This window comes from Bicyclus anynana, chromosome 19, assembly GCF_947172395.1.
Source record: "Bicyclus anynana chromosome 19, ilBicAnyn1.1, whole genome shotgun sequence".
Classification (NCBI taxonomy): Eukaryota; Metazoa; Arthropoda; class Insecta; order Lepidoptera; family Nymphalidae; genus Bicyclus; species Bicyclus anynana.
The window spans coordinates 3,781,973-3,808,393 of NC_069101.1; the positions used below are offsets into that span (position 1 = coordinate 3,781,973).

Here is a 26,421-nt window from a genome sequence, read left to right on the forward strand (position 1 = left end):
GATGATGATGCTGGTGGTGACGATGATGATGATGCTAGTTGTAACGAGCTGACGCGGGTGGTGGCGGTGACGATGACGATGACAATGATGATGCTAGAAGTCGTACCTCGTTCATGCGGTCGACGGTGTCCGGGTGCGTCCAGAAGCAATCGTGCACGGACACAAAGGAGACGCCGCGCGCCTCGCAGTACAGCGCCGTCAGCATCATGTGCGACGAGTCCAGCGAGTGGATGAAGTTGGGCGGGAACGCGTTGCGCTGCTTGATTGTACACGGCCGCCTGCAGACATATTGTCGTGTCAATAAAACTTTTGTACACAACAACTGTGACGGAGAGTACGGAACCCGTCAGCTCAACATTTAATCCACCACACCGGAAGCTTCTAAATGGTGAACTACCGGCGCAGACTACCTCGGGCGGTTCAGTCATCCTCATCGTATAATAAAACCGAGATTCGTCGAACGCGAGCACCCTCGCTTGAGGATCCATAACGCCTTAAGAGCGATTGACATTGGTCAGGTCTCAGTTTAATTTCATATAGACAAGGAATGCAGTAGAACCCGTTTAATACGATTTCGCAGGGACCCAACTAAAAACGATGTGGTGTGTGGTACACTAATGTACACTTACATTAGTGTATTGGGTGTAAAGAGTACCTAATTATGCTACTTAAAGTAATCATTTATTCTGGTATGGCAAAAAGATTTTGATGCATTAACAATTACTAAATTTTCAATTAAATTTTACTTTTTCAGTGCGTCTTCAAAATTTTCAGTTTAGAATCGCATCATGTCAAGGGTCGTTTGCTATCAGGGTCTTTCAGTTCTTTAGGATATCATTTATTGGTCTTGTCCTGCAACCTTGTTAAGGACCTTTATGACGTCCTGATCTATCTGTTGTAATTTATTTGTCGTATTTGAAATTACACGCATGTGACATGTAGACGTATTAAGCGGGATGACGAAAAGTATTAAGCGTTAGGAAATGTATGAAACATGTCTCAAGTTGTAGGGACTGGCGTAAATCGACGTATTATACGAGAAATCGTTTTAAGCGTGATTGTCTTAAGCTGGTTCTACTGGGGTCTAATAGGGTTGTCGCTCACTGGTGCAGGTCGATGGGCGCGGCGGGCAGGTACTGCGCGCTGCCGGGGGGCGCTCCGCGGCGGTAGTAGGGCTGCAGCACCGGCAGCCCCAGCGGAGTCATCCACTCTACACTCTCGCCACACACTCCGGATATTACTCTGTGGAGTGACAAAATGATTGCATTATTCGACATTCAAAACTCAGTATTGAGCTTTACAAGTTAACTAACGAATATTGGATAGAAGCAGGCGTTACTTTGCGGAAGTTCATCATGATTATATAATGATTTATTTATTTTGCTATCATCAGCGAAAAGTCGACAAACCCATGCGACGCCGTCACCCAGGTCCGACAAAATACCCTCTACGTACGTTTCACCCCGAAACCGGAGCATCCTCAGGAGATGTTGACTCTACAACGTGCAATTGCAAAGTGTCGTTTTCGACCTTTGCTTCGTCTTTTATAGACCAAAAAATAGGTGGGGCAAGAGGTAGGCGATGCCAAGATACTCATAATATAAGCGATTTAACTAACGAACGCAACTTCATCAGCCCTAGATTCCTCCATAATCCGGCCCTGTCGCAAAATCCGTTCTTATTGGACGTCTGTGACGTATTAAGCCCTCAGTAGTGTAGACTCGAGTCTTTTAGATCTTTTTTACGACTCTGTTTGTTTTTGCCACTTGAAGACTAAAAGACCTAATAGCTCTTTAGCCTGGCGTCTAATTCTATTAAAGGGTCTTTGAGCCATAATATAAGGCTAGCTCTTTGAAAAGGCTCACGTCTTTTCATAAAAGCTAAAATGTCAAAAAGTGAAAGGGCTCTGAATCCTAAAGAGTTTAGGTTTTATTTATTGCGAAAGAAATTATGTACACACTTTTATTATCCAGAGAATGTATGGTTAGCTGTGTGACGTCATTCTAAATCCAATATGGCGGACTAATTTTGAATTTGAATTTTGGATTCGAATTTTGGACACAGAAAACATGTTTTGAATTCGAATTTTGGATTAGGATTGCCGATTGGAGATTGTAGTCGAAGGCTAAAAAAAAATATAACATTACTTGGCGCAGTCGGTGAACCAGTCCTGGATGAGCTTGGTGGAGGAGAACATCTCTTGTAAGGAGTCAAAGGTCTTCGCGGCGAGGTACTGTGAGCACGCCCACACTTGCTCCTTGGGGAACTCCTCGATATCTGGACAGAAAAGCAAATCCCAAATTATAGCATTTTTCCTTAAAAGATATATGTATGTCATCACAGAGTTTTATGTAGATCTATAAAAGAGCCCATTATACATGTTTTTGTTAGGTAAGTTAGCTATATCTCCAAGGGATCTAATTAGGCAGCATTTTCGATGATATCTCTTAACACATTCACTGCGGGACGAGGTCAATTGACCTCGTGGGTATCTATCACGGCTTCAAGAGATACGAGGTTCGTTGATGGACCTCGATTCACACCACAGATTGTTTTAGTACGAGGTCAAAAAACCTCGTACCGCAGCAGGGGAAAGTACAGAAAAATCAGTGCCGCAGCGAAATTGTTAAAAACGACTAGACTTTTCCGACACTTCCAACAAGGTGTCTTTTTCATCATTGCATATGTCGATTTGTTACTTCCCCCTGTTCTGTGCAGACTCTGTCTAGAGGCAGAGGAAATACCTATGCACATTTTCTGCAATTGCCCAGCCCTAATACATAAACGAAACCTCCACTTAGGGCATTTCACAGTAAACCTGGAGGAGGTAAAACACATAACAGCCAAGAAACTGCTGCTGTACCTTGCGGCAACCAGTATTGGAGGGGAAATATAGTCAGTGACGATCACAATAGATCGGCAACGGTTAACGTGATACAGGAACCTCGAGAAGACCTGCAGAGCCGCGACATCAAGACGTCAAAAAAGTCAAAAATCAAAATTCATTTATTTCAAATAGGCTTAGTTAACAAGCTCTTTCGAAACGTCAGTTAATAATATTAAACTTAAGATAATGGTGATAATAATTATTCGAAAACTTAAAATTAAAGTTACGAGGGTTCCAAACGCGCATGGTCCGAGAAGAGCCCACAACAAACTCAGTCAGGTTTATCCTCTTTTAGTTTATCACCATTTAACAATAGGTATATAAGTAGCCTGACATGTAATACATTTCCAAGCAATTTTGAAGAAGAAGAAGAAGACCTCCCCCTGGTACTGCCCCTGGATTCTATTAAAACCTTTAGAGGAATAAGGCTCATTATCGTCATATTTCACATTCAATTAATTTAGACAAAATCTCGTCAACCTTCCTCATACATCACTTGATGAAAACCACCGCTTATACCTTTAAGTTGCTTGGCAATCTGCAGCCGTGCCCCAAACTTGGTGACCCCATACACGGTGGTCATGACGGTCTGCTTGATGACCTTGCGCCGCACGAACCCCTCCAGCACAACAGCAGCGGGAATCCCCGCCTCCGCGTCCCGCACTCTCATGCTCTCCACCTACAAACAAGTAAGCCGTTTAATTTATGTATTTGTCGGAGACGGACTAACATCAGAAGTGTTTTATAGGGCATACACAAATCTATACTTATAATAAATCTGTAGAGAGGTCAATTCTGTACATGAAATATATTTCCAAAATAACTATCAGGGGGTGATTAGATACTGATGCCAAAAATGCAATCAGTAAAATTTTTTTCTGTCTGTCTGTATGTTCTTTATAGAAACAAAAACTACTCGACGGATTTTAACGAAACTTGGTACAATTATTCTTCATACTCCTGGGCAGGTATACCTTTCATCTCGCTAAGATCAATGGGAGCAGAGCAGTGAAGGGAAATGTTCCGAAAACGGGAGATGTTACTCAATTTTTTAAGCTTTCGCCGCGAGGTATGATCGTTATTGAAACAAAAACTACTCGACGGATTTTAACAAAACTTGGTACAATTATTTTTCATACTCCTGGGCAGGCTATAATATACTTTTCAGCACGCTACAATCAATAGGAGCAGAGCAGTGAAGGGAAATGTTGAGAAAACAACAGAAGTTACTCCATTTTTAAGCTTCCATCGCCGTCGCGTGGTAGGGTACGGGTAGAGTAAGGGTAGGGTTAGGGTAGGGGTAAGGGTAAAAGTAGGGCTTCCGTTCCGTTCGCTAGTAATTAATAAAACCTTATCATATCAATTCCTACCAAGAAACCGTACAGTGGCAGAGAATAACTTGGATCAGTGTTTGAGGCATGTGACTCTGGGTGCAGGTTTAAAGGGTACCCTTTTGTGACGCATATGAACACTCACTTCGACTGCTCGAGCCATTCTCCCCGCTTAATGAACCCGAATCACGCCTTTATATATGTCGCCGAGTGAGTTATTTGAACGGATAGCAAAATCTACGTTAATTATTGTGATAATATTAGAATCAGGTTTCATGGAATTGGAATTTCATTATTTACTGTTTAAATAAATAAGACTGTGAAAGATTGATTACGAAATGCTTTTCTGGCTTTTCCACATCGATCTACAGTTATTGGGGCTAACTCACCAATCCCAAGGTTGTGCAAATTATATAATCAGCTGAGTGTCACTGATATTTATATTGGCTCTTTAGCCAAATTCCGTAAATCGGTAAATTTAGAATTAAGTAATAAGTAATCTGATTTCTGTTGTATAGTTCAAATAATTTATACAGGGTGATTCCGTCTTTAGTGCGGATATTTTTTTTCGTGGTTCTGTATCATTAATAGAATATAAATCTACAAACAGTTCGATACATTTTATGTAATTTTTTTTTTAATTTATGTCTCTAAAATAACAAAATAATGTACATATTATTACTAAACAAGATATATTCAGCTTAAAAGTGATCTGGTGACGTTCTTTAGGTATCAAACGAAAATAAAATAAACGCACAATAGGGTGACCCTAAAATTCTGTTCAAAAGTAAATAACTTTAGCTAACGATAATTTTGTTATTTTTGAGTTAAAAAAAAAAGAAAAAATACGTGATCATTAAATTTTGTTTATGTACAAAATATAAAAATATCCGCACTAAAAAAAATTTCTTCCTGTATATATATATTGTCTTTTTAACCATTCTGTATTTTAGATTAAGTATCCTAATAGTTTAGTATAGTTGTTTTAGGTATAGAAATTAAATTGTATTAAATTAGTAAATTGTGTATTTCCGTACCAGTCATGATTTAAAATATTAATATTGTAAATAAATTTTAAATTTTAGTTTTAGACAGTTGCATGCGGTGTTTACCTATAAATAGATTTGCATTTTATCTTTCTGCTCCTTGCATTTATGCTTAATAATTGTATTATTTGTATGTCTGTTGGTAGACCAAATAAAGAGAAAAAAAAAAAAAAATTACGTGACTCTCGTCCAATCGTATTGCGTTAAAATGGCGCCTAGGCGACATTCAAATAACTCACTCGGCGACATATACATTTTCATATTATATATCTGACCAACAGGGATGCGCTCTGTGTTTTATCTAAATGTAATTGGGGTTTGAAGTATTTAAATGGCCCTTTTTCATTATTCTAAAACGCTGTCACATATTGAACCTTTATAAACCGACACATTAACTGTCAGATATTCATGCAAGTAGTGCTGTTTGGACCAGCCTGGTGTACGGAACAACCGAGCACAGGCGAGACACTCACCAAAGCAGCGACTTCGCTGTAGACGTCCTGCGGTTTGTCGCGCGGCGCGAGGTTGACCGCAGCGGCGCCGACCGCGTCGCCGCCCAGCGCGGCGTAGTGCTGCAGACCGTTGCACGAGCCGTCCTGGTGCACGGGGAAACCGCACATGTACTCTACACACAAAATAAATGTCTTTGAGATGTAGATAAATAGTAGAATTTTGCATAGTTGGTTTTCGTACTTAGTACATATTTTGGGCCGCTATATTTGCTGCGTACCATTATGATGGGTAAAATCGCAGAGAAAAGAAGAGTAGTAAGAAGTGTTGACGCCGCGAACTTTGAAAATTGAGCGGGCAACATTGAGGCATGTTTATTGCTTGGCTGTAGCAAACCGCGTGTTTGTAGCGTATAATTAGTGTTTTTTTTTTTTTTTTCCGCATGACCATTTTGTTGCGTTCAGACTTGTAATTGTAGCCTACACGACACAGTTAAACGCGTGTGAATTTGGATAACTAACTAACCTTTGCCGCGGTAGTTGACGATAAAATTGTGATTATGATAGTGGCTGGCAGAGGATCGCTGTGGCCTGCAGCCGGGTGAACAGTGAAATACACAATTCTCGACCTACACAAGACACATTACACCTTCACATCGCCCGTCAGCTGAGGTCAACCAACCTAGGTCAACTCGCGACACTTCGACCATAAGTATTGCCTATCTAACCAATTCTTTGAAGGCTTTCGTTTCGCGGAGTAGCGCCGTATTTCGACCGCCCGTCTTCCAGGTTTAAGTTACTACTTCTGTCGCTTCTGATTTTAATTCGCCATCATGCCATCTATTCGACGCTTTGGGACATATAGAGGGTTTATCTCTATGGTTTATTATACAAATACAAACCTTCAGGATTGGGTGATCGCATGGCGTTAGCGATCTCCATGCAGCAGGCGAGCGTCTGCCACGGCTCCTCAGACTTCTTCCACCAGCCCTGCCCGCTCAACGGGTTGTCTGCCGAGTCCAGGATCTTGTCTATGATTTTCTCTGCGTATGCGAGTCTGAAACCATAAATCAAGAATATTAACAGCGCAAAAAAACTGATGATATAACATAAGTTATATCATCAGCTTTTTTGATTGATTTTTAAAATGTTGATAAAATGAAACTTGAATAAAGATTTTACTATTATATCATCTTTTTGCATTTTTTTTTTAATTCTTTACAAGTTAGCCCTTGACTACAATCTCACCTGATGGTAAGTGATGATGCACTCTAAGATGGAAGCGGGCTAACTTGTTAGGAGTAGGATGAAAATCCACACACCTATCGGTTTCTATATGACATCGTACCGGAACGCTAAATCGCTTGGCGGTACGTCTTTGTCGGTAGGGTGGTAACTAGCCATGAACTTCCGCAAAGTAATGCCTGCTTCCATCAAATATTTAAATCTAGAGTCACAAGGTTTCACCTGAAAACCAGCGCCACAGCTCGCTGTGGCATCGTGCTGAGGTGGATATACCTGTTTTGTCCACAACCAGATATTTGTATGTTCTGTTTGTTTATTTTATTTTATTACTCGTGGGTGGACAAATAAAGATATATTCTATTCTATTGAAAGTGCAGTGATCACCTCTCAGCAACAGTGCTGCGCTTCTTGGTGCCGGTGAGGTTGACGGCGTGCAGCTTGAGCCAGCCGAGCCCGCGCGCGCCCAGCGGACGGCGGCTCGCCAGCTGCAGCAGCGCGCGCGCCGCGTCCGCGCCCAGCACCGACACGTGCGGGCCCACCGCGTACACGCGCCCGCGGAAGTCCATGTTGTGCGGCAGCCAGAATATACTGTCTCTGGAGAGAGAAACTTATTTATTTATTTATTTAAAGCACGCCAACAATACAAATATTAAACATTAAAAAACAATACAAATGACTTGAGCTCAGTTGCTTTTTAGACAGCGTGGATACCGTTACGCTGTCTAAAAAACATTTTGTTGTAATTATTGATCATAAATTGTTTAGTGTGACCATGGAGAACATGTCGGGCAGGGGCGGTAAGTCTTTATGCATTCGAAAGGAATCCTTAAAATCTACACCCACGGTCACAAGTCCTGGTACCTGCTCGACGTGTTTCCTCTAACACAAAATAATGGTGCAATCACTGTCGCTGCTACCCATCATATTCATATGGGTGACATCACTTTGATCCGGGGTTTGCGAAAAATCGAATTTCACGCGGACAAAGTCGCGGAAAATCAGCTTATAATAATAATAATAATGATAAGGCCTTATTATTATATAATTATGTTGTAGCCTTTTTATTTCTATAAAGAATAATGTTAGAAATAATGTGCATGCAATAAAATGAATTTACAAAAGTTGATTTTTTTTTCTTTCTTGTTTATTATGGACCCCTCTATGGGTGGAGGCCTCCTCCATTTCGCCCCCATGTCTGTCTGTCCTTTGCTTTAGTAATCCAATTTTCACCGGGTTTTTTATTACTTCATCAACCCATTTCTCTTTTGGTCTACCTCTTTTCCTTTTGTATGATGGTCCGTGCCATGTAGTTACTCTCTTTTTTTGCCCATTTTTCACTATCCATACTTGCAATATGACCTGACCACTCATATGGGTGTCATCACTTTGATCTGCGGGGTTTGCGAAAAACCAAATTTCACGCGAACAAAGTCGCGGTAAATGAGCTTATATCTTACCTGTAATGGTTGGCCAGTGACAGCTTATAAAGCGCGTCGCACCACAGAGAGTGCATCTCTGCCCGCGCGCGGTTCATGGCCACGCGGCGGCGCAGCGCACTCGCCGGGCTGTGGTCGCCGTCGCTCGCCCACTGCGACGAGTCCAATGACGACGACGGCGGTGGAATGTCCAACTTTTTGTCACCACCTGACCTGTTATTGAATCATGCCAATGCATAAGCAATGTGTCAAAAAACATTTAGTTAGTCGAGGTTACAACACCATTGATGAGTTCTTCAATGATAAAGATGCTTGGAGGCCATTGGATCAGCTTCCACCTTCACACAGGAAGTAAAATTATATGAAATTGTAATGTTGTCATCAATTGTAAATTATAATATTGTATGATTTTTTTTTAAAAGAGCAACTGTTGAGTTTCTTGCCGGTTTCTTCTCAGCAGAACCTGCCTTCCGAACCGGTGGTAGAATCTTTACAAATAGTCAACTGACGTAGGCGTTGTAAACTGAGCCTACTTGAAATAAATGAAATTTGAATTTTTTTTTAAATAAAATATACGTATCTCTCTCATTGCTCATTACGAAATGTCTTCGAGCTATAAATCATTACCTTATGTTTATCGGTTCAGCGGTTAAGACGTGAAAATGTAACAAACGAACTTTCTTTAACATTTTTATTATACTAGCAGAACCTCGGAGTTTCACCCGCATAGTTTCTATTCCTGTGGGAAAACGAGGATAAAAATAATATAACCTATGATATTCGCTGATAATGTAGCTTTTTATTAGTGAAAAAAACAGTAGTTTATCAGGTTTATATGTTACATACAAAAATACAAAACTTTCTTTTTTATAGCAATATTAGAGTAGATACTGTGTATTAAAGTCGATAATACCTGAATATTTGAAGCTGCAAATCCAGAACCGGCTGGTTGATGACCCAAGGAACTTCTCCGAGCTGGTTGAGACTGTCCAGCACTGGGTAGAGAGTCGCTGGAGGCGCCTCCTCCAGACGCTTGGTTTGAGCCATCACAAAATACGGCATTCTGCAGATAAATAAAAACTACTATGAATAGCTACTTGGCAAGCGTTTTTCCTTATTAATTATGGGGTGGAACACCATTGTCACTTAGGGGTATGAAAAATAAATAATTACCTTAGTCACTAAGACTTTCCGAATTTATACATAAAACTTCATCAAAACTGTGCAAGCTATTTATGAGGATAGTTTAGTTTTTTGATAGCTAATCAATTACATCACAAATCATGCGGGAACCATAGATTTTTGCAGGATGAAAGTAACCTCTATGTAGTTTCATAGCCTTCCTTTATCTTACATTTAAAGACCCATAAAAATAGGTCTAGTCATTCCATAGATTAGTTCGGACAGACCTCAGACCAATTATTGTATAGGACCTGCCTCGTTAGTCATTACTTTTCTGTCAAAGTATATGATCAACGATCTAATGCGATTATAAAAACTGTCTCTATATAATCGATGTTAAATAGATGTAATCGTGTTCGTCGGTTAAAGAGCTCCGTAAAAATACCTTTTTGTGTAATTGAATGGTGTAAAAAACGGGCACAAACTTCTAGTTTAATATAAGATGTATACCAAATCTAAGCTCGTTTTCTTCAGAAAATGACAGACAATTTAGTTCGTGACTATGAGTGCGAAACAGGTCCTTCTATAATTGGTCTGAGGCACAGACAGACAAAAATTAAAAAAAAGCTTAAATAAATAATTTCTAGTATAAGAACTTGAGAAAACAGTTTTGAGATCAAAGATAGACACTTCAATTTAATTTATTTGTGTAGATAGACGCCATACCGTACTAATGGTGTCGCGGTGAGCAAATAAGCGCCATTGGCCGTGGGCGCGAGCCAGGGCGCGGGCGGCGCTCTCGTGGGCGCTAGGGCGGCGCGCATCTTAAGTTGTGGGCGCGCGGCCACCGCCCACAAGCGACTGAGCGCCGGGTGCGGCTTGAGCTCCAGCCGCACCAGTCTGCCCCAGGGGCGGTGCACTTTGTATACAGCTGGAAGCTTCTTCCTGTATATGAATGAGAACACGGTTTATAGAGAGAAATTACACATTAAAAAAAACATTTATTTTAAAGTTTTAAATAACACCTTAACACTAATTGCAGTGCCTGATACCTCGGCAAGTGAAGACTAAAGTATAGTATAAGCATCAGAGAACCACTATACCATTTTAGAATTTTAACTATTGTACGAGCTATTCATATTATTTTACTAGCGGACGTCACAACAGCAGCTAGCTAATTGTGACGTCACAAAATAGATGACAAAGTTTTTGACATTTGGGAAATTTTAAAAATACATGATTTTTAAATTAAGTTTTATAAGAAATTTGTAACTTTTATTAATTAATAATAATATCGATATATTTCGGACCCTTATTCTATATACTATGCGAAATAAATAGTGTTTATATTAAATTTGATTTGATTCAATTACCCTATTATTGTAACTACCGGCTAATGTAACTATACAATCTGCAAATAAATAAATTTAATTGAATTATGGAAACTCACACTTTCGCCTTAGGTTTGAACATGTTGACATCAATCTTCACATCATTTATAATTATGTTGTACAAGAACTTCCCAATGTTTTGTCTAATTTCCACTGGCCACGGCGCCTCTTCTACGTTCTGTAACAAAAGAAAAAGATTGCTAAAATACTAGCGGACGCCAGCGACTCTGTTCCCGTAAAATTCTATTTTAACAAAACCAACTGGATCTATGATTTTTCGGGATTAAAAGTAGCGTAATTAATACACGGTATAATGTATCACCAATCTAAACGCTAGTTAATCGCTTCAGTTGTTACGTCAAGCAGTAAACAAACGCACGCAAGCACGCACGCACTCACGCACACACGCACGTACGCACGCACGCACGCACGCACGCATGCACGCACGCACGCACTTAATGCCTTGTAATAAAGCTCAATCTTCTAAACCAAAATACTAAAAAGCTGCTTCGATTGAGCATTTACTGAAAAACCATCTTTATTTAGATACGTTATAGTTCAATGTTGCTTATCAAATAAATGAATTAATACAGTAATAAAAAATTGTCATAGTAAAAGTAGCTTTATTGCTCGACAATAATTACTAGACAGTAACACTTACCAAACTCGCCCCTTCTCTATGCTGGTGCACTAGTAACTGCCATGCTTGCCTCCCGTTGTATGGTCTGTTGGTATTGTCCAGTGAATGCCTTTCTATATACCACTTGCAGTATTTCTCGTAAATTTCTTCGATTTTCTCTAATACGCCGTTACGTCTGTACTGCTCTATTTGATATCTAAAATAAAATGGAATTTTTGTTTTTAGGGTTCCTTATCTCAAAAGGAAAATAACAGAATCCTCATCACTTGGTTGTCTGTTTAATTAAAATTTAAAATCTATAATTATGCCACAAAAACATATATTTAGACACTGTCAAGGGAATCAAACACCATAGTGTATTTCCTAAAATGGATTATTGTCTTTTACAAGTATAGGGAAACATCTAAAACCTATAAATTTGTAATTAATTCACAAAATGTCTTTAAGCAAGGAACGGCAATCCAAATTTAAAATTGACTTAACCATGTAGGGTATCGTATAAAAGAGCTTCATTGGCACATGCTTGAACCGATTTTTAATTATTGTATATAGTTTTCGATTTATGATGAATAATAATTTGTACTGAACCCTTAGAAGGCTAGTCTAGTTTTATTTTAATATGAGACGAATATCTTAGCATTCCATGGATTCACAGTGCGGATCCATCGCGTGGTAGAGATAAAAACTCCGAGCAGAGTCCTGAACTTGTGACTACAGGATGTAGGGTTAAGGAATTCCTTGACGATCGATCAACACTCCTCGTTCTCTGCTCGTGTTGTTCTCCCTGCCTAGCCAAATTTGGTAAGATCCTATTAGAGCAGCTTTGGATAATTGTCTCAGAGTTATATATACGAAAACATACTTATTATAAACTTGTGATCCTAAATCCCTCTGCAACAGTTTCAGTGTGGGACTGTACGATTCACTGCCGTCAACCAGTTTACTGATCTCACTCATTATCAACTCCACAAACTGATCAACCTGAAATAAATTTTTGCATTTATCATCCCAAGTTCCTTTGAGGACATAATTCAAACACTGTAGCAAAAAGTCTACTAATTGTTATAATTTTTGTAACTTCATCATCAGCCATTTTTAATGGCTTACTGGAGGTCACATACCTGTATTACTGGTAATGAGTGTTGATCATTAATCAAAATATTAGGGTAATTGCCCACCACGCTGGCCCAATGCTTATTGGCAGACTTCACAGAGAATTAAGAAAATTCTCAGAGATGAAGGTTTTCTCACGATGGACAGGGGGTAGAGTTATTTTGATTTCAGAGTCAGATCTTGACTTTGGATTAAAGTGACACAAACATCAATGGCATATGTTAACTGTTAGATGAGTACTGAAGTTAAGAGCCGTGATAGCCCAGTGGATATGATTCCGGAGGGTGTGGGTTCAAATCTGGTCCGGGGCATGCACCTCCAACTTTTCAGTTGTGTGCATTTTAAGAGATTAAATATCACGTGTCTCAATCGGTGAAGGAAAACATCGTGAGGAAACCTGCATACCAGAGAATTATCTTAATTCTTTGCAAGTGTAAAGTCTGCCAATCCGCATTGGGCCAGCATGGTGAACTATTGGCTTTACCCCTCTCATTCTGAGAGGAGACTGAAGCTCAGCAGTAAGCCGAATATGGGTTGATGACGACAAGTACTGAAGTCAAGTCACGTTTCTAGCTCATCAAGCGTGACTCACCTCTAGAACCTTCAAGTAGGGATAGAGCGTGATGGCGTTGTGCGAGGCGTTGCTGCGAGACTTGAGCGTGCTCATATTGCGCACGAACGCCTCGTGGACCACTGTGCGCCACTCCTTCTCTAGCTCGTCGTATTTCTCTCTCTAGAAAGATTTGAAAGATGTTTTAACTTTCCATAATATCATCATCTCCTTACCCTTATCCCACTTAAGTGGGGTTGGAAAAATATGTCAATCTTTTCCATTCGTTTCTATTACTCGTCAACTCATCATCCACTCCTTTTACACACATGTCCTCTTTCACACAATCCAACCATCTCTTCTTTGGCCTTCCTCTCCTCTTATGACCTTCCACTTGCACATTCAACATTTTTCTAGTAATATGACTTTCCTCTCTACGCATTACATGTCCATACCAAGCTAACCTTCTACTGCTCAATTTTTCTGCCACTGGCGCCACCTTCAGACTTCCTCTTATATACTTTAACTTTCCATAATATGTTACACTCAATAAGTGAAATTTTGTATTGTTTTTTTTAACATGAAAAATTCAAAATTTTTAGTATGTAAACAAGATAAATTGTATCATCATCATCATATCAGCCGATGGAAGTCCACTTCAAGACATAGGCCTTTTGTAGGGACTTCCAAACATTAAGATCCTGAGCTGCTTGTATCCAGCAAATCCCTGAGACTCTTTTGATGTTGTCAGTCCAACTGATGGGAGGTCGACCAACACTGCGCTTTGTAGTGCAGGGTTGCCATTCCAGCACCTTGGGACCACAACATCTATCGGCTCTTTGAACTAGGTGTACTACACTATGTGTACTTTAAAATATTATATTACATCATCTTATCATATTACATCATCAGCTTTAAAATAGTACACATAGTGTACTACAGTAATATTTTAAAGCTGAAGAGTTTGTTTGTTCGCTCAGGAACTACTAGTCCGAAATGTAAAAGAAATGTAAAATTAGTGTTAAACAGTCTAGACGTCTAGGGCGTCAGTTAGTTATCTTATATAGGTAATCAATGTATTTATTGACTTACATATAGTTCCACATTCTTCGTCGGTTTATCTTTCACAGCAATATTCTGCACTTCAATCTCTCCAGTTATCTCCATTGCCAACTGCTCTTTGCCTTTCGCCCTCAAATCCTCTAACGTCAGTAGACCATGCGCCGGTGACGTCATCAAACCCTTCCTATTGTCAACATTATCCAGTCTTATCTTATCCAGTAAGGGACAATCATAGTCCAATACAGGTGGGGTATAATTGGGCTCATAATGTGGGTCCAATCGACGCACAGCCTTTAAAACCATGTCGCGTTGGTTTCGGAGGAATTTTGTTTTGTCTAGTAAGTCATTTAGTGTTAAACCCTAAAAAATTATATGTACATATAGTATAGACACAGGATATTTACATATTTTCGTTAGTTTTCTTTTGGAAGTCTACTCAGCTTTGGATGCAATGGCAAGGTGTACAGACAATAAATAGTTGACACTGTGTGTTGGTGTGTAAAATTGTAGGAAATAGTTAGTGTTCCTTCAGTAAGGGTGGTTTTACATTCATTATTTCTTCCATTTATTCATTTGGCCTTTTTGTTAAATTATAATACAAAACACTTTCAATTATCCAAAGGTTGTCTGGTAGACATTGCTAAAAGCAATACTGCCTTTGCACATACTTGTTTTCTATGTTTTCTTTTGTTTTCTTTGTTAATGTTTTTGTTTTGTGCAATAAAGCACAAATAAATAAATAAAATAAACACTTTATAAATTATAACCAATAAACAAGAGGGTATTCGATTAATTGAGTACAGTTCTTTCTTACACAGCGTGAACGCAGTCACTGTATCCAAAGCTAAATGGACTTTCAGTAGACCTAACGACATAAACATCGACCAATAGCGGCGAATCGGAAATATCGCTATCTCAATCATTGCGATAGGATGAAAGACAGCGATATTTCCGTTTTAGCCGCTCATTCAATTTGTGTTCACGAGATATGTTGTGGCTTTCATATTAGGCCTACATTAACTATACTAATATGGAAGAGATTTGTAATTATGTGTATAATTTATACAAATAAGCTAAAACTGTTTTAATGTCCAAAATTAAAATGAACTTTTTGCTTGAAGTCAGAGATACTCATATGTCCTACTTTATATTATTTATGATAAAAAATAAATTTGACTTAATTATAGTAGAGTAAATATTTTACCTTTTCCTGCATTTGTCTGTAGTAATAATGTAATATAGAATTCTTGTCAATCAAGTTACTTCTTTCAACACATTCCAATATTGCTGCGAATGTCTGTGCATTGGGCTCCACATGGTCTTCCGCCATAAACGACAGTAACTCTTTGACATTCTCTAGTTGACCCTGTGAAACATATTAACACAATGTTATACACAAGACTGTGTTTTAAACCAACCCCCCAACCATGCCAGCCATGTAAAAACGACAGGGTCTTCAGCTTAATAATATTTGTGTAGATTATGTTATGTGCCAGTTAACTGCCTCATTAGTTGACTTCATCAGTTATAGGTCATAAAGTTTAGTGTTAAAGCTTTTTCGGCTGCCTAAGATGCGTCAATGTTATATTTCGTGACTAGAGAGAGATAATAAATACTGTCTACTAACAGCTGCTAAATCGAAAATATCGTCTCTCTGTGTCGTCATTGTAGGATTAAATAAAGAAATATTGCAAAGTAATACAATTTATGATGACCTATGGTGTGTGTGTCTATGGCGTATCTTAACTCCTCATTGGAATGAATTGAATTTGGTTTTGTGTTTTTTGTTTGAAATGTGAATTATTAGAGTGTTCTTAGCTATTTTTGATGAAAATTAGTAGTCATGAAATGGCGGATTACGTATTTTTAAAAACTCCCTTAATATGGGTATCATATTATATTATCATATATAAACAATAACAAATTTCAAATCAAAGGTTATTGTTTGGGGTTGTTTTAAGTCTTTAATTTAATTTTAATTGCAACAGTACCATAGATCAGTGTCAGACTACATGAAATGAAATAAAATAATCATATATTTCTATTTTTTAACCGACTTCCAAAAAGGAGGAGGTTCTACGTTCGGCTGTATGTATGTTTTTTTTTTTTTTTTTTTTTTTTTTATGTATGTCCAGCGATAATTCCGTCAATTATGGACCGATTTTGAAAATTCTTTTTTTGTTTTGTAGGGTTTACTTCCAGGGTGGTCCCATTTTTTTCATGTCAGGATCTGATGATGGCATCCTGGAGAAATTGAGGGGAACTTTCGAAAGTTGTAGAGACGGCTAGTACGTTTGTTAGTATTTCCATAAGGTATTTTAAACCACTACAACTTTATGAAGGTTTGGAGTTGGTCTGATGATGGAGCCGAAACACAGACGATGGAACTCGTCAAGGATTTACAGCAGTCACCTTTTGTTTGGGCTTGATTAATTTGTATTGATGAGTACTTTCCACCTATATGGGTTGTGACTGTATTAAGGGTCTGATGATGAAGACGAAGGACAGTGAAGAGAACTCCTCGACGGTTCACAGTAGCTACCTTGTGTTTGGACTTGATAAATTTGTATTGATGAGAACTTACCACCTAGATGGATTGTGACTGTATTAAGGGTCTGATGATGAAGACGAGGGACAGTGAAGAGAACTCCTCGACGGTTCACAGTAGCTACCTTGTGATTGGACTTGATAAATTTGTATTGATGAGAACTTTCCACCTAGAAGGATTGTGACTGTATTAAGGGTCTGGTGATGAAGACGAGGGACAGTGAAGAGAACTCCTCGACGGTTCACAGTAGCTACCTTTTGTTTAGACTTGATAAATTTGTATTGATGAGAACTTTCCACCTAGATGGATTGTGACTGTATTAAGGGTCTGATGATGAAGACGAGGGACAGTGAAGAAAACTCCTTGACGGTTCACAGTAGCTACCTTGTGTTTGGACTTGATAAATTTGTATTGATGAGAACTTTCCACCTAGATGGATTGCGACTGTATTAAGGGTCTGGTGATAAAGACGAAGCACAGTGAAGAGAACTCCTCGACGGCTCACAGTAGCTACCTTGTGTTTGGACTTGATAATTTTGTATTGATAAGATCTTTCCACTTAGATAGGTTGTGACTGTACACACGCAGTGGGTATGCTAACACTAAAAATAAAAAAATAAAAATTTTAATAAAAAAAATTCAACCGACTTCCAACTCAAAAAATAACTTTAACTAAAAAGCAAAAAATAACATCCTACCTATGTGCTACCTTCTGATCAGTTTGAAGGCGGTGCCAAGCCAGTGTCGTGTTTTAATTAAAGCTGTTTCTGGAATAACCACAGAAGTTTTGTAGTTTAAACGTATTTAATTAAAACATCACTGGCTTGCACCGCCTTCAAACTGATCAGAAGGTAGCACATAGGTAGGATGTTATTTTTTGCTTTTTAGTTAAAGTTATTTTTTGAGTTGGAAGTCGGTTGAATTTTTTTTATTAAAATTTTTTTTGTTTGTGTTTCATTTAATTATTGTATTCGACTATAAGTGAGAGAGAGAACAGAAATAATCTGCCGCGCCATGACGTAACTATGTATATGAAGATACAGTGTTTTGTGGTAGCATCCAAACAGGAGTTCCTCTTTGGTTACATATTATACTGGCATTTAAATGAAAATACTCAATAAACGCTAAGTACATTAATCAGAATGTTTCCGAGACTCTTCAATGTCACTGACAACTTTCTTGTATTCTTCTGGCCGTCTTCACCTAACATTCGCAGCAGTTCGTCAGTGTCATTCCCGTCATCATCAGAATGTTTCCGAGACTCTTCAATGTCACCGACATAGCTCAACGAGTTGCGAAGCTGAAGTGGCAATGGGCGGGGCACATAGTGCGAAGAGCCGATGGACGTTGGGGTCCCAAAGTGCTGGAATGGCGACCCCGCACTAGTAAGCGCAATGTTGGCCGACCCCCCACCAGGTGGACTGACGACATCAAGCGAGTCGCAGGGATTCGCTGGATGCAGTTGGCTCAGTATCGTGATGTTTGGAAGTCCCTACAAAAGGCCTATGTCCTGCAGTGGACGTCCATCGGCTGATATGATGATGATGATGATGACATTAATAGTATACACTGTTTCTAGCATTTCTAAACAGTAGGGGACTTTAAACTCACAACAATATATTACAAAATTATCTTCAATATTTGTGGTATGTCAGTATGTTAGTTTTAGCTATGGGAAACAAGTAAACTCACCATAGAAGCAAATCCATGTAAAAGTGTATTATAAACTTTGACACTGGAAACTTTGGGATGTTCCGGTGCTCGGGCACTTCTCTGTCTGTAGTACTGTAATACTTGCTGACCCTGAACACATTACGAGTAGTTATTATTATTATTTTTTTTATTCTTTGCAACCTGACTACAATCTCACCTGATGGTGAGTGATGATGCAGTCTAAGATGGAAGCGGGCTAACTTGTTCGGTGGAGGATGAAAATCCACACCCCTTTCGGTTTCTACACGGCATCGTACCGGAACGCTAAATCGCTTGGCGTTACGTCTTTGCCGGTAGGGTGGTAACTAGCCACGGCCGAAGCCTCCCACCAGCCAGACCTGGACCAATTAAGAAAATCTCAATCGGCCCAGCCAGGGATCCCACCCGAACCCAGGACCTCCGTTTTGAAATCTACCGTGCATACCACTGCGCCACGGAGGCCGAGTTAAGTACATCCTACTAATATTATAAACTTGAAAGTTTGTATGGATGTTTGGATGTTTGTTACTCTTTAACGCCGCAACTGCATAACTGATTTGGCTGAAATTTGGAATGGAAATAGATTTTACTCTGGATTAATATATAGGCTACTTTTCATCCCGGAAAAATCCATGGTTCCCGAGGGATTTGTTAAAAACTAAACTTCACGCGAAGTCGCGGGCGTCCGCTAGTATGATAAGCCGCATAATCTGTACATGCTAAACATATACAGGGTGCTCGGCAGTATTTCCTATAACTCTAGGGTTATATTCTTTACCAAAAATTAATGTAAAATGTTCAAGGAACATTGCATCCTAAAATTAATATTTTCGGGGTAAATCTCAGACCAATTATAGAAGGACCTTCAACTATACAAAAACATTTTTACGGAGCTCTTTAATCGACGAACACGATTACAACTATTTAACATTGATTCTATAGAGACAGTTTTTATAATCGCATTAGATCGTTGATCATATACACGTTACAGAAAAGTAACGTCTAGCGAGGCAGGTCCTATACAACAATTGGTCCGAGGGGTAAATAGATCTTAAATGACCTTATTATGATTCCGCTCGTTGACTAGTTGGCGAACACACGTGTTTTTGTTGTTGTTTGCTTGTAGTTGAGACCTGGTGGAGGTATTGGTGAGTTGTTTGTGTGTATTGTATTAACACTCGTACAGATTTTGGGGTGACCGATTTTGGGATGGAGGCGGAATCGCCGGGGGACACCCCGGATGCAATGGATACGTCAGTGACCCAAGAGAGAAGTAGGAAAAGAAATGCTGAACCGATAAATCAAAATACAACCACAAAGCGAGTTATCACTAGCTCAGATAATGAAGCTGCATCGACTGAGAACGTGTACACTCACCCTTCCCTCACTATTCTAGACAGAACGTATGGTCCCAACGACTTGGGTCCGTTCATTGTCCACATCACACGAATCGAACCTGATCCGGCAGCCGGATTATCTCTAAGACCTATCAAAATTGGACTTCTTCTCACTAAGAACAACATTGAGAACATTGTTCGTGATGGTGTTAAGTCAGTAGGTAGAAATAGAGTTTCAATCGAATTTAAACGAGGTGAGGATACTAACACATTTCTACAGCATAAATGCCTAAATGGTTGTAAGCTTAAAGCTAGTATCCCCGCTTTCAACGTTACAAGAATGGGTCTCGTCAGAGGCGTTCCTAAGGAGTGGTCCATGGTGGAACTCGTAGAATCTCTGGAATTACCCGAGAACTGTGGTAAAGTCCTCAAGGCGAGGAGACTTAATCGTAAAATAATTAATGAAGGTACTCCATCTTGGGTACCTACTCAATCTGTTGTCCTCACATTTAGTGGCCAAGTTTTGCCAAAACATATATATGCATACTATACATCAATGGTTGTTGAAAAATACCTCTTACCCACAATACAGTGCCACAGCTGCTGTAGATTTGGCCATGTTAAATTACAATGCAGAAGTAAACCCAGATGTTTCAAATGTGGTCAGGAACATTTTGGAGAAAGCTGTCAGTTAACAGGAAATGCTTTGTCCTGTGTTCTGTGCACAGGCAAACATCAGGCTACATATAAAGACTGCCCAGAACACCAACGCCAACGCAGCATTAAAATTATGATGTCAGAAAATAATATATCATATATTGAGGCCGCAAATATAGTTCCCCCAGTGCGCAAAGCTTACTCCTATGCTGACATCTCGGCCACAATGTTCGCCCCAGTGCAGGAGATTCCATTAAATAGACCTCCTGTAATGAACCCCAGCAAATCCTATAGGAAAACTACTTTCTCTTCACCACGCCCCAGACCGCCCCCCTCCAAAGGCTTCAACAAACAAGCTCATAGCGCTATTGTTAATCCCCCCTCATTTTCCTCACCCAATGGAAGTGCTCTGCACAATCAAATTAAGTTTTCCACAGAGGATCTCATAGAAATAGTAACAACCTTAATTAATAACTGTGTGCTGAAACCTCACACAAACATACCGAACAACGTTGCTCAAAAAATAGAAAAATTTACTTCCCTCTTTAATGTTCATAATGGCTCAGATAGTCCAATGGAACAGCAGGAGTGTTAAAAATAAAAAAATCGAAATAACCTCACTCATAAAACACCACCATCCCGTCATAGTTGCCCTCTCTGAGACATGGCTGAGGCCTGAGTCTTCTTTCAGAATTCCGGGCTTCGCCTGTCTTCGGGACGACAGACATGATGGACATGGTGGTTGTGCATTACTCATTAAAAAATCCCTAGTATATTCTCAAATTCCCCTGTCTATAAATTCACAAAATATTAACATAGTTGCAGCTCGAATTTTAAATAAAACATTTGTTTCTATCTATATACCTTATCCTAATAATAATATCAAAGATGAATTAGTATCTCTGCTCCTTCAACTCCCTACACCTCTAATCTTATTGGGAGATTTTAACTGCCATCACATCTCTTGGGGCTGCTATTACAGTGACTCTTTTTCTAATGTACTTATTGATATATTTGATAGAATTAATGTGTGTATACTGAACGATGGATCCCCAACTCGCAGGGTTTACCCTGGTCAAGATCCTAGATCAGCTGTAGACTTGTCAGCTTGCCCACCAGATATTGCCATATCAACATCTTGGAAGGTATTACCACACACACATGGAAGTGACCATTTCCCAATTGTAATATCATTAGATCAATATGTAACACCTGTCTTACCCCCTAAACCCCTCTTAAAGTATAGACTCAATAAAGTAGATTGGAAACTGTATGGAAATTCTGTGGAAACCTTTTTGTCAAGACTTGAACCCAGAACCTCTGGAACCTTGCAAAGGTATGATCTGTTTCAGCAAGCTATATTAAGTGCTGCTGAAACTCATTTCCCCCTAAAACAAAACTGCCAAAAGTTTCTGTCTCCGCCCTGGTGGGATTCAGAGTGCACAACAGTAATACAAACAAGAGATGAGTCAGAGACTACATATAACAATAGTATGACTCCAGAAAATTTCATTGCTTTCCAAAAAAACTCTGCCAAATCTAGAAGAACCCTTTCTAAAAAGAAAAAAATGGAAAGGCTTTTGTGAGAGTTTGTCTCCTAGATCCCCTTCAGGTCTAGTCTGGAAAAGCATTAAAAGATATAGAGGTTCTAAAAAGATGGATTCCCCCATAACTAATGATCCAGCAATGTGGATACACAAATTTGAATCACAATTAGCCCCGCCATTTGTCCCAGACCTGGCATATTTCCCAACCTCTAACAATTTTAGGAATTCAGACAGACTTGACAAAGAATTTTCATTTGAAGAACTCCAGATAGTATTAGGAGCTGTTCAAGATTCCTCTCCTGGAGAAGATGGAATCCCATACTCGTTTCTAAAAAATTTAACTGTCAATGGCAAACAACATTTACTTGACTTACTAAACAATATATTTATAACGGGAAATATTCCACAATCCTGGAAAACCCAAATTATCATTCCCATTCTGAAGCCAGGTAAGGACCCTGCTGAGCATAACTCCTATCGCCCAATTGCTCTATCATCCACTCTCTGTAAGGTACTAGAACACATGATTAAGAATAGACTAGAATGGTTCGTAGAAAGCCGAGACATGTTGGGAAAGACCCAGTTTGGCTTTCGTAAGAGTAGAAGCACAGCTGACAGTCTAAGTATGCTCGCTACCAATATACATCTTGCCTTCTCAAGAGGGGAATACCTGGTAGGTATCTTTCTGGACATAAGCTCTGCATATGATAGTGTTGATCTTCCTATACTCAGGCGTAAAATGCTTAATCTGAGTATTCCTGCGAGGATTGTACACTTTGTCATGAATTTATTCATGGATAGGTCTATCAAAATTTGTGTTAATGAAGAACTTAGGCCCCCCAGAACTGTGTGGAAAGGCCTTCCTCAGGGATCTGTCCTTAGCCCATTGCTGTACAATATTTACACTAGTGATTTAGAATTAGCAGTTGACAGTTTTTGTAACACACTACAATATGCAGATGACCTGGCTCTATACTCCTCAAGCAATTCAATTAGTGAAATATCCATACAGCTAAACTCTGCCATGCATTACCTGAGTATTTGGCTATCAGAACACGGATTAACTCTCTCTGCGTCTAAAAGTAAAGCAGTAATTTTCACTAGAAAAAGAACAATTCCAGACCTAGAAATAAGGTATGAAGACCAGATCATTCAGATGGACTCCTCAGCTAAGTTTTTGGGCGTTATATTTGATTCAAAGTTAACAGGGTCCCAACACTTCAGTTATATTGCTGAAAAGAGTGAAAAAGGAGTTAACATAATAAGAGCTCTGTCTGGTGTATGGTGGGGTTCTCACCCATACTGCCAGAAGCTTTTATATAATGCACTTATCAGAAGCCATTTTGATTATGGTTCCTTTATATTTGAACCATGTAATAAAGAAGGGCTGGAAAAGCTTAACTTGGTGCAAACAAAGTGTCTTCGCATAATTGTAGGAGCCATGAAATCCTCCCCCAATGCAGCTTTGATGGTAGAGTGTGTTGATCCCCCCTTAGATCTGCGGAGACAATACTTATCAGATTGGTATGTTTCTAAATTGATTCAAGTAAGTTCACACCCCCTATTACCTTATTTAGACTCTCTTTCACATAAGGTTAATATTGACAACTATTGGGTAAATAAGGATCCCCCTAGACTTGTCAGGAGTTATAGGCGATGCAAAGCATTACCTCAACCAATATCTCAATCACCAGCGCCTCCCATTTTTAATTGTAGTTTTGATGCCCTTATCTTCAAGCCTAATGTCTTGTTAGATCTTGGTATATCCAAAAATGACAGAGAAGCTAATAGAAAACTATATCAAGTCTTAGGAGAAAAATGGATGGGATGGACCATAATATTTACTGATGCCTCCAGATTAACTACCAACGGAAATGTAGGCTCAGCCGTGTGGATACCGAAGTACAATGTAGTGCTCTTATTTAAAAATCCTTGTCAGACATCGGTATTCACCGGTGAAGCTATTGCCATTCATGAGGCGGTACAATATGCCAAATCCCATAGCCTAACTAAAATATTGATACTTTCCGATTCAAAAAGTTGTTTGCAGGCTATATCAGGCAACATCTTTAAAAGCAGCAGTAATAGCTCCCAGATAATTATTAACATCAAAGAAGCACTACATTATTGTTGTGTTAATAATTTTGAAATAGCTTTAGCATGGATCCCTGGACATAGTGGGATATCTGGTAATGAGCAAGCAGACTTATGGGCTAAGGAAGCAGTTCAATCTGGACTTCCAACCTATAGTTCCATATATTGTAGTGATATTCTCCCCTTGGCTAAAACCTATTTGTTCAGAATGTGGAGTCGTAGATGGAATGAGCTAACCAAAGGCAAACACTATAGAAACATTCAACCTGACATACCCTGCAAACCCTGGTTTTTTAAATTTAAACATATTTCAAATAAAAGAACAACATCCGTTTTATGTAGATTGAGATTAGGACATGTATGTACGCCCGTATTCCTGAATAAAATCAGGGTGAGAGATAACTCGCTTTGTGAATGTGGTATTGACGAAGGCTCTGTTGAACATATTTTTTTCAATTGCATCAAACACCCGATATCATTATATGACTTAATACCCCCCAGTACTCCTCGCCCAATACACTTCCCTTCTCTACTCAGTTTCCCAAATCCTGCAGTACTGAAATGTTTATGTAAATATATAAATCTATATGATATTAAAATATGAATATACACTAACATGGTTCTATATGATGTTCGAGATACATATTTTATGTTAACCCTATAATCTGTAACCATTCCCTATTTTACTAATTAATACCTATTATATGTTGTGTTGTCTTGGTGTTTAGGTCTAACAAGCGGTATATATAAGAGCGGTCTCTACAAGAACTGAAAAGAAAGCGCAACGGAACAAACAACATGATGTCTTTTCCACTACGTTGACATTGGCGGAATTATTGCGAAACAATCGCAGTACAAAGTGCCATAGACAAGAAAGAAGAAGAAGAAGACCTTATTATGACATAACCAAGTAAAAATGCAAGGGTAGATAAAGGCGTGTGTTACATGGATAGTCGGAATTATTTATTAATATTTTATTGTTATAAAAGCTTTTATTCAGCTTCTGTATGTGGACTCGTCAACACCTTGAAGTTATGGGAAATACTTGTGAGCACCCTGTATACATAAATGCACTTAGTATGTTGTCTTCCCACTATTTCCATAGCCAAATGAACTTTCAGTACGCCTAACGTGCGACCCACGACATACATAGTGACGACAAATCGACCAATAGAGGCCTGTATTTTATTTCGACAGGGAGAGGGGACTAAAACACAACCTTACCTCCGTCATCATGTCCAGAGAGCACAAGAGCTGCAAATGAGACATGAGCAACTTCTGCAGCGAGTCCTCTTTGCCGCGCCGTTCCATCTCTCGCATGTTCTCTTTCATGTACGCCTCTTTGGCAGCGCGCCGTTTCTCACGCAACTTCTTCTTTTTCTGTTTTATTGCTTGTTGTCTGTAAAAGTGACGTGAGTTACATAACGGAGGTCCTGGGTTCGATCCCCGACTGGGTCAATTGAGGTATTCTTAATTGGTCAAGGTCTGGCTGGTGGGAGGCTTCAGCCGTAGCGAAGATGTACCGCTAAGCGATTTAGTGTTCTGGTACGATGTCGTGTAAAAACTGAAAGGGGGTGTGACTTCATCCACCTCCTAACAAGTTAGTCCGCTTCCATCTTAGATTGCATAGTCACTTACCATTGTAGTCAAGGGCTAACTTGTAAAGATTAAAAAAAAATAAAAATCATAAATCATATCAATAAGACTTCGTTTTCTGTTATAAAGTACCAATGTGGTACTACATAGAGTTACCTTATAGCCTATTTATGTGACCAATTAGTAATTTAATTTAATATACTAGCCAACGTCTCAGTTTCACCTGTATAGTATATAGATAGTATAGAATACTATCTATATACTATATAAATAGTATAGATATAGATAGTATAGTAGAATATAGTATATATATATATTTATATATTCAGTATGGAATACTTACGTTTTCTTTACGTTCAAAGTCTTGATATTTGCAATTTCATTTTGAATAATTGGATCCTCTTTCACATCCCCTATTTCTGTGTGTGCTGAATCATCACAAATTTCATCTATGGCAGGGTGAGATAAACCTTGCATTCTAAAAAGTTAAAAATTATCATTTATTAGAATTTTTTTTTACACACACTCACACACTCTATTTGAGCTTCAATAGCTTTGCAGGTATGGGGCCAAAATAAAAATCCCTGCCATTAAGATATCATGCCTTAGTAAATTTTGAAAAAAACACCATGCCACATCACGTAAAATGGCCTTCCACGCAGCTTGTTTTGCAACGTT

At 39.0% G+C, this 26,421-nt stretch overlaps 2 protein-coding genes across 4 annotated transcripts in view; one reads left to right on the forward strand and one right to left on the reverse strand.

Annotated features, from left to right (window-relative positions):
• Window positions 1-26,421, reverse strand: part of LOC112050921 (DNA-directed RNA polymerase, mitochondrial) — a 31,465-nt gene that overhangs the window by 3,564 nt on the left and 1,480 nt on the right. The window contains exons 4-22 of the mRNA XM_024089336.2: window positions 26,087-26,221; window positions 25,372-25,546; window positions 18,513-18,623; window positions 15,477-15,638; window positions 14,303-14,632; window positions 13,253-13,393; window positions 12,410-12,528; window positions 11,569-11,743; window positions 10,967-11,085; window positions 10,243-10,461; window positions 9,308-9,457; window positions 8,416-8,607; window positions 7,343-7,552; window positions 6,616-6,770; window positions 5,738-5,889; window positions 3,407-3,566; window positions 2,148-2,277; window positions 1,105-1,242; window positions 107-278 (exon numbers count right to left, since the gene is read on the reverse strand). Coding sequence (XP_023945104.2) covers window positions 107-278; window positions 1,105-1,242; window positions 2,148-2,277; window positions 3,407-3,566; window positions 5,738-5,889; window positions 6,616-6,770; window positions 7,343-7,552; window positions 8,416-8,607; window positions 9,308-9,457; window positions 10,243-10,461; window positions 10,967-11,085; window positions 11,569-11,743; window positions 12,410-12,528; window positions 13,253-13,393; window positions 14,303-14,632; window positions 15,477-15,638; window positions 18,513-18,623; window positions 25,372-25,546; window positions 26,087-26,221 — 3,145 coding nt within the window. The remainder of the gene's footprint in view (window positions 1-106; window positions 279-1,104; window positions 1,243-2,147; window positions 2,278-3,406; window positions 3,567-5,737; window positions 5,890-6,615; window positions 6,771-7,342; window positions 7,553-8,415; window positions 8,608-9,307; window positions 9,458-10,242; window positions 10,462-10,966; window positions 11,086-11,568; window positions 11,744-12,409; window positions 12,529-13,252; window positions 13,394-14,302; window positions 14,633-15,476; window positions 15,639-18,512; window positions 18,624-25,371; window positions 25,547-26,086; window positions 26,222-26,421) is intronic.
• LOC128199149 (uncharacterized) lies at window positions 19,581-25,143 on the forward strand. 3 transcript variants are annotated; one of them, XR_008251829.1, is made up of 2 exons: window positions 19,581-19,660; window positions 24,876-25,143. XR_008251829.1 is itself a non-coding variant. In XM_052887300.1 (2 exons), the coding sequence occupies exons 1-2, from the start codon at window positions 23,078-23,080 to the stop codon at window positions 24,879-24,881; spliced, it is 1,467 nt and encodes a 488-aa protein (XP_052743260.1). In that variant the 5' UTR covers window positions 22,974-23,077; the 3' UTR covers window positions 24,882-25,059. The 3 variants fall into 3 exon arrangements, 1 of the variants encoding a protein (XP_052743260.1); XR_008251830.1 differs by lacking the exon at window positions 19,581-19,660 and adding an exon at window positions 22,082-22,502; XM_052887300.1 differs by lacking the exon at window positions 19,581-19,660 and adding an exon at window positions 22,974-24,538 and having other exon boundaries at window positions 24,876-25,059.

What these genes read in the sequence shown, in the direction of transcription:
- LOC128199149 (XM_052887300.1), top strand. Translation starts at nt 23,078, where the DNA reads ATGCATTACCTGAGTATTTGGCTATCAGAACACGGATTAACTCTCTCT.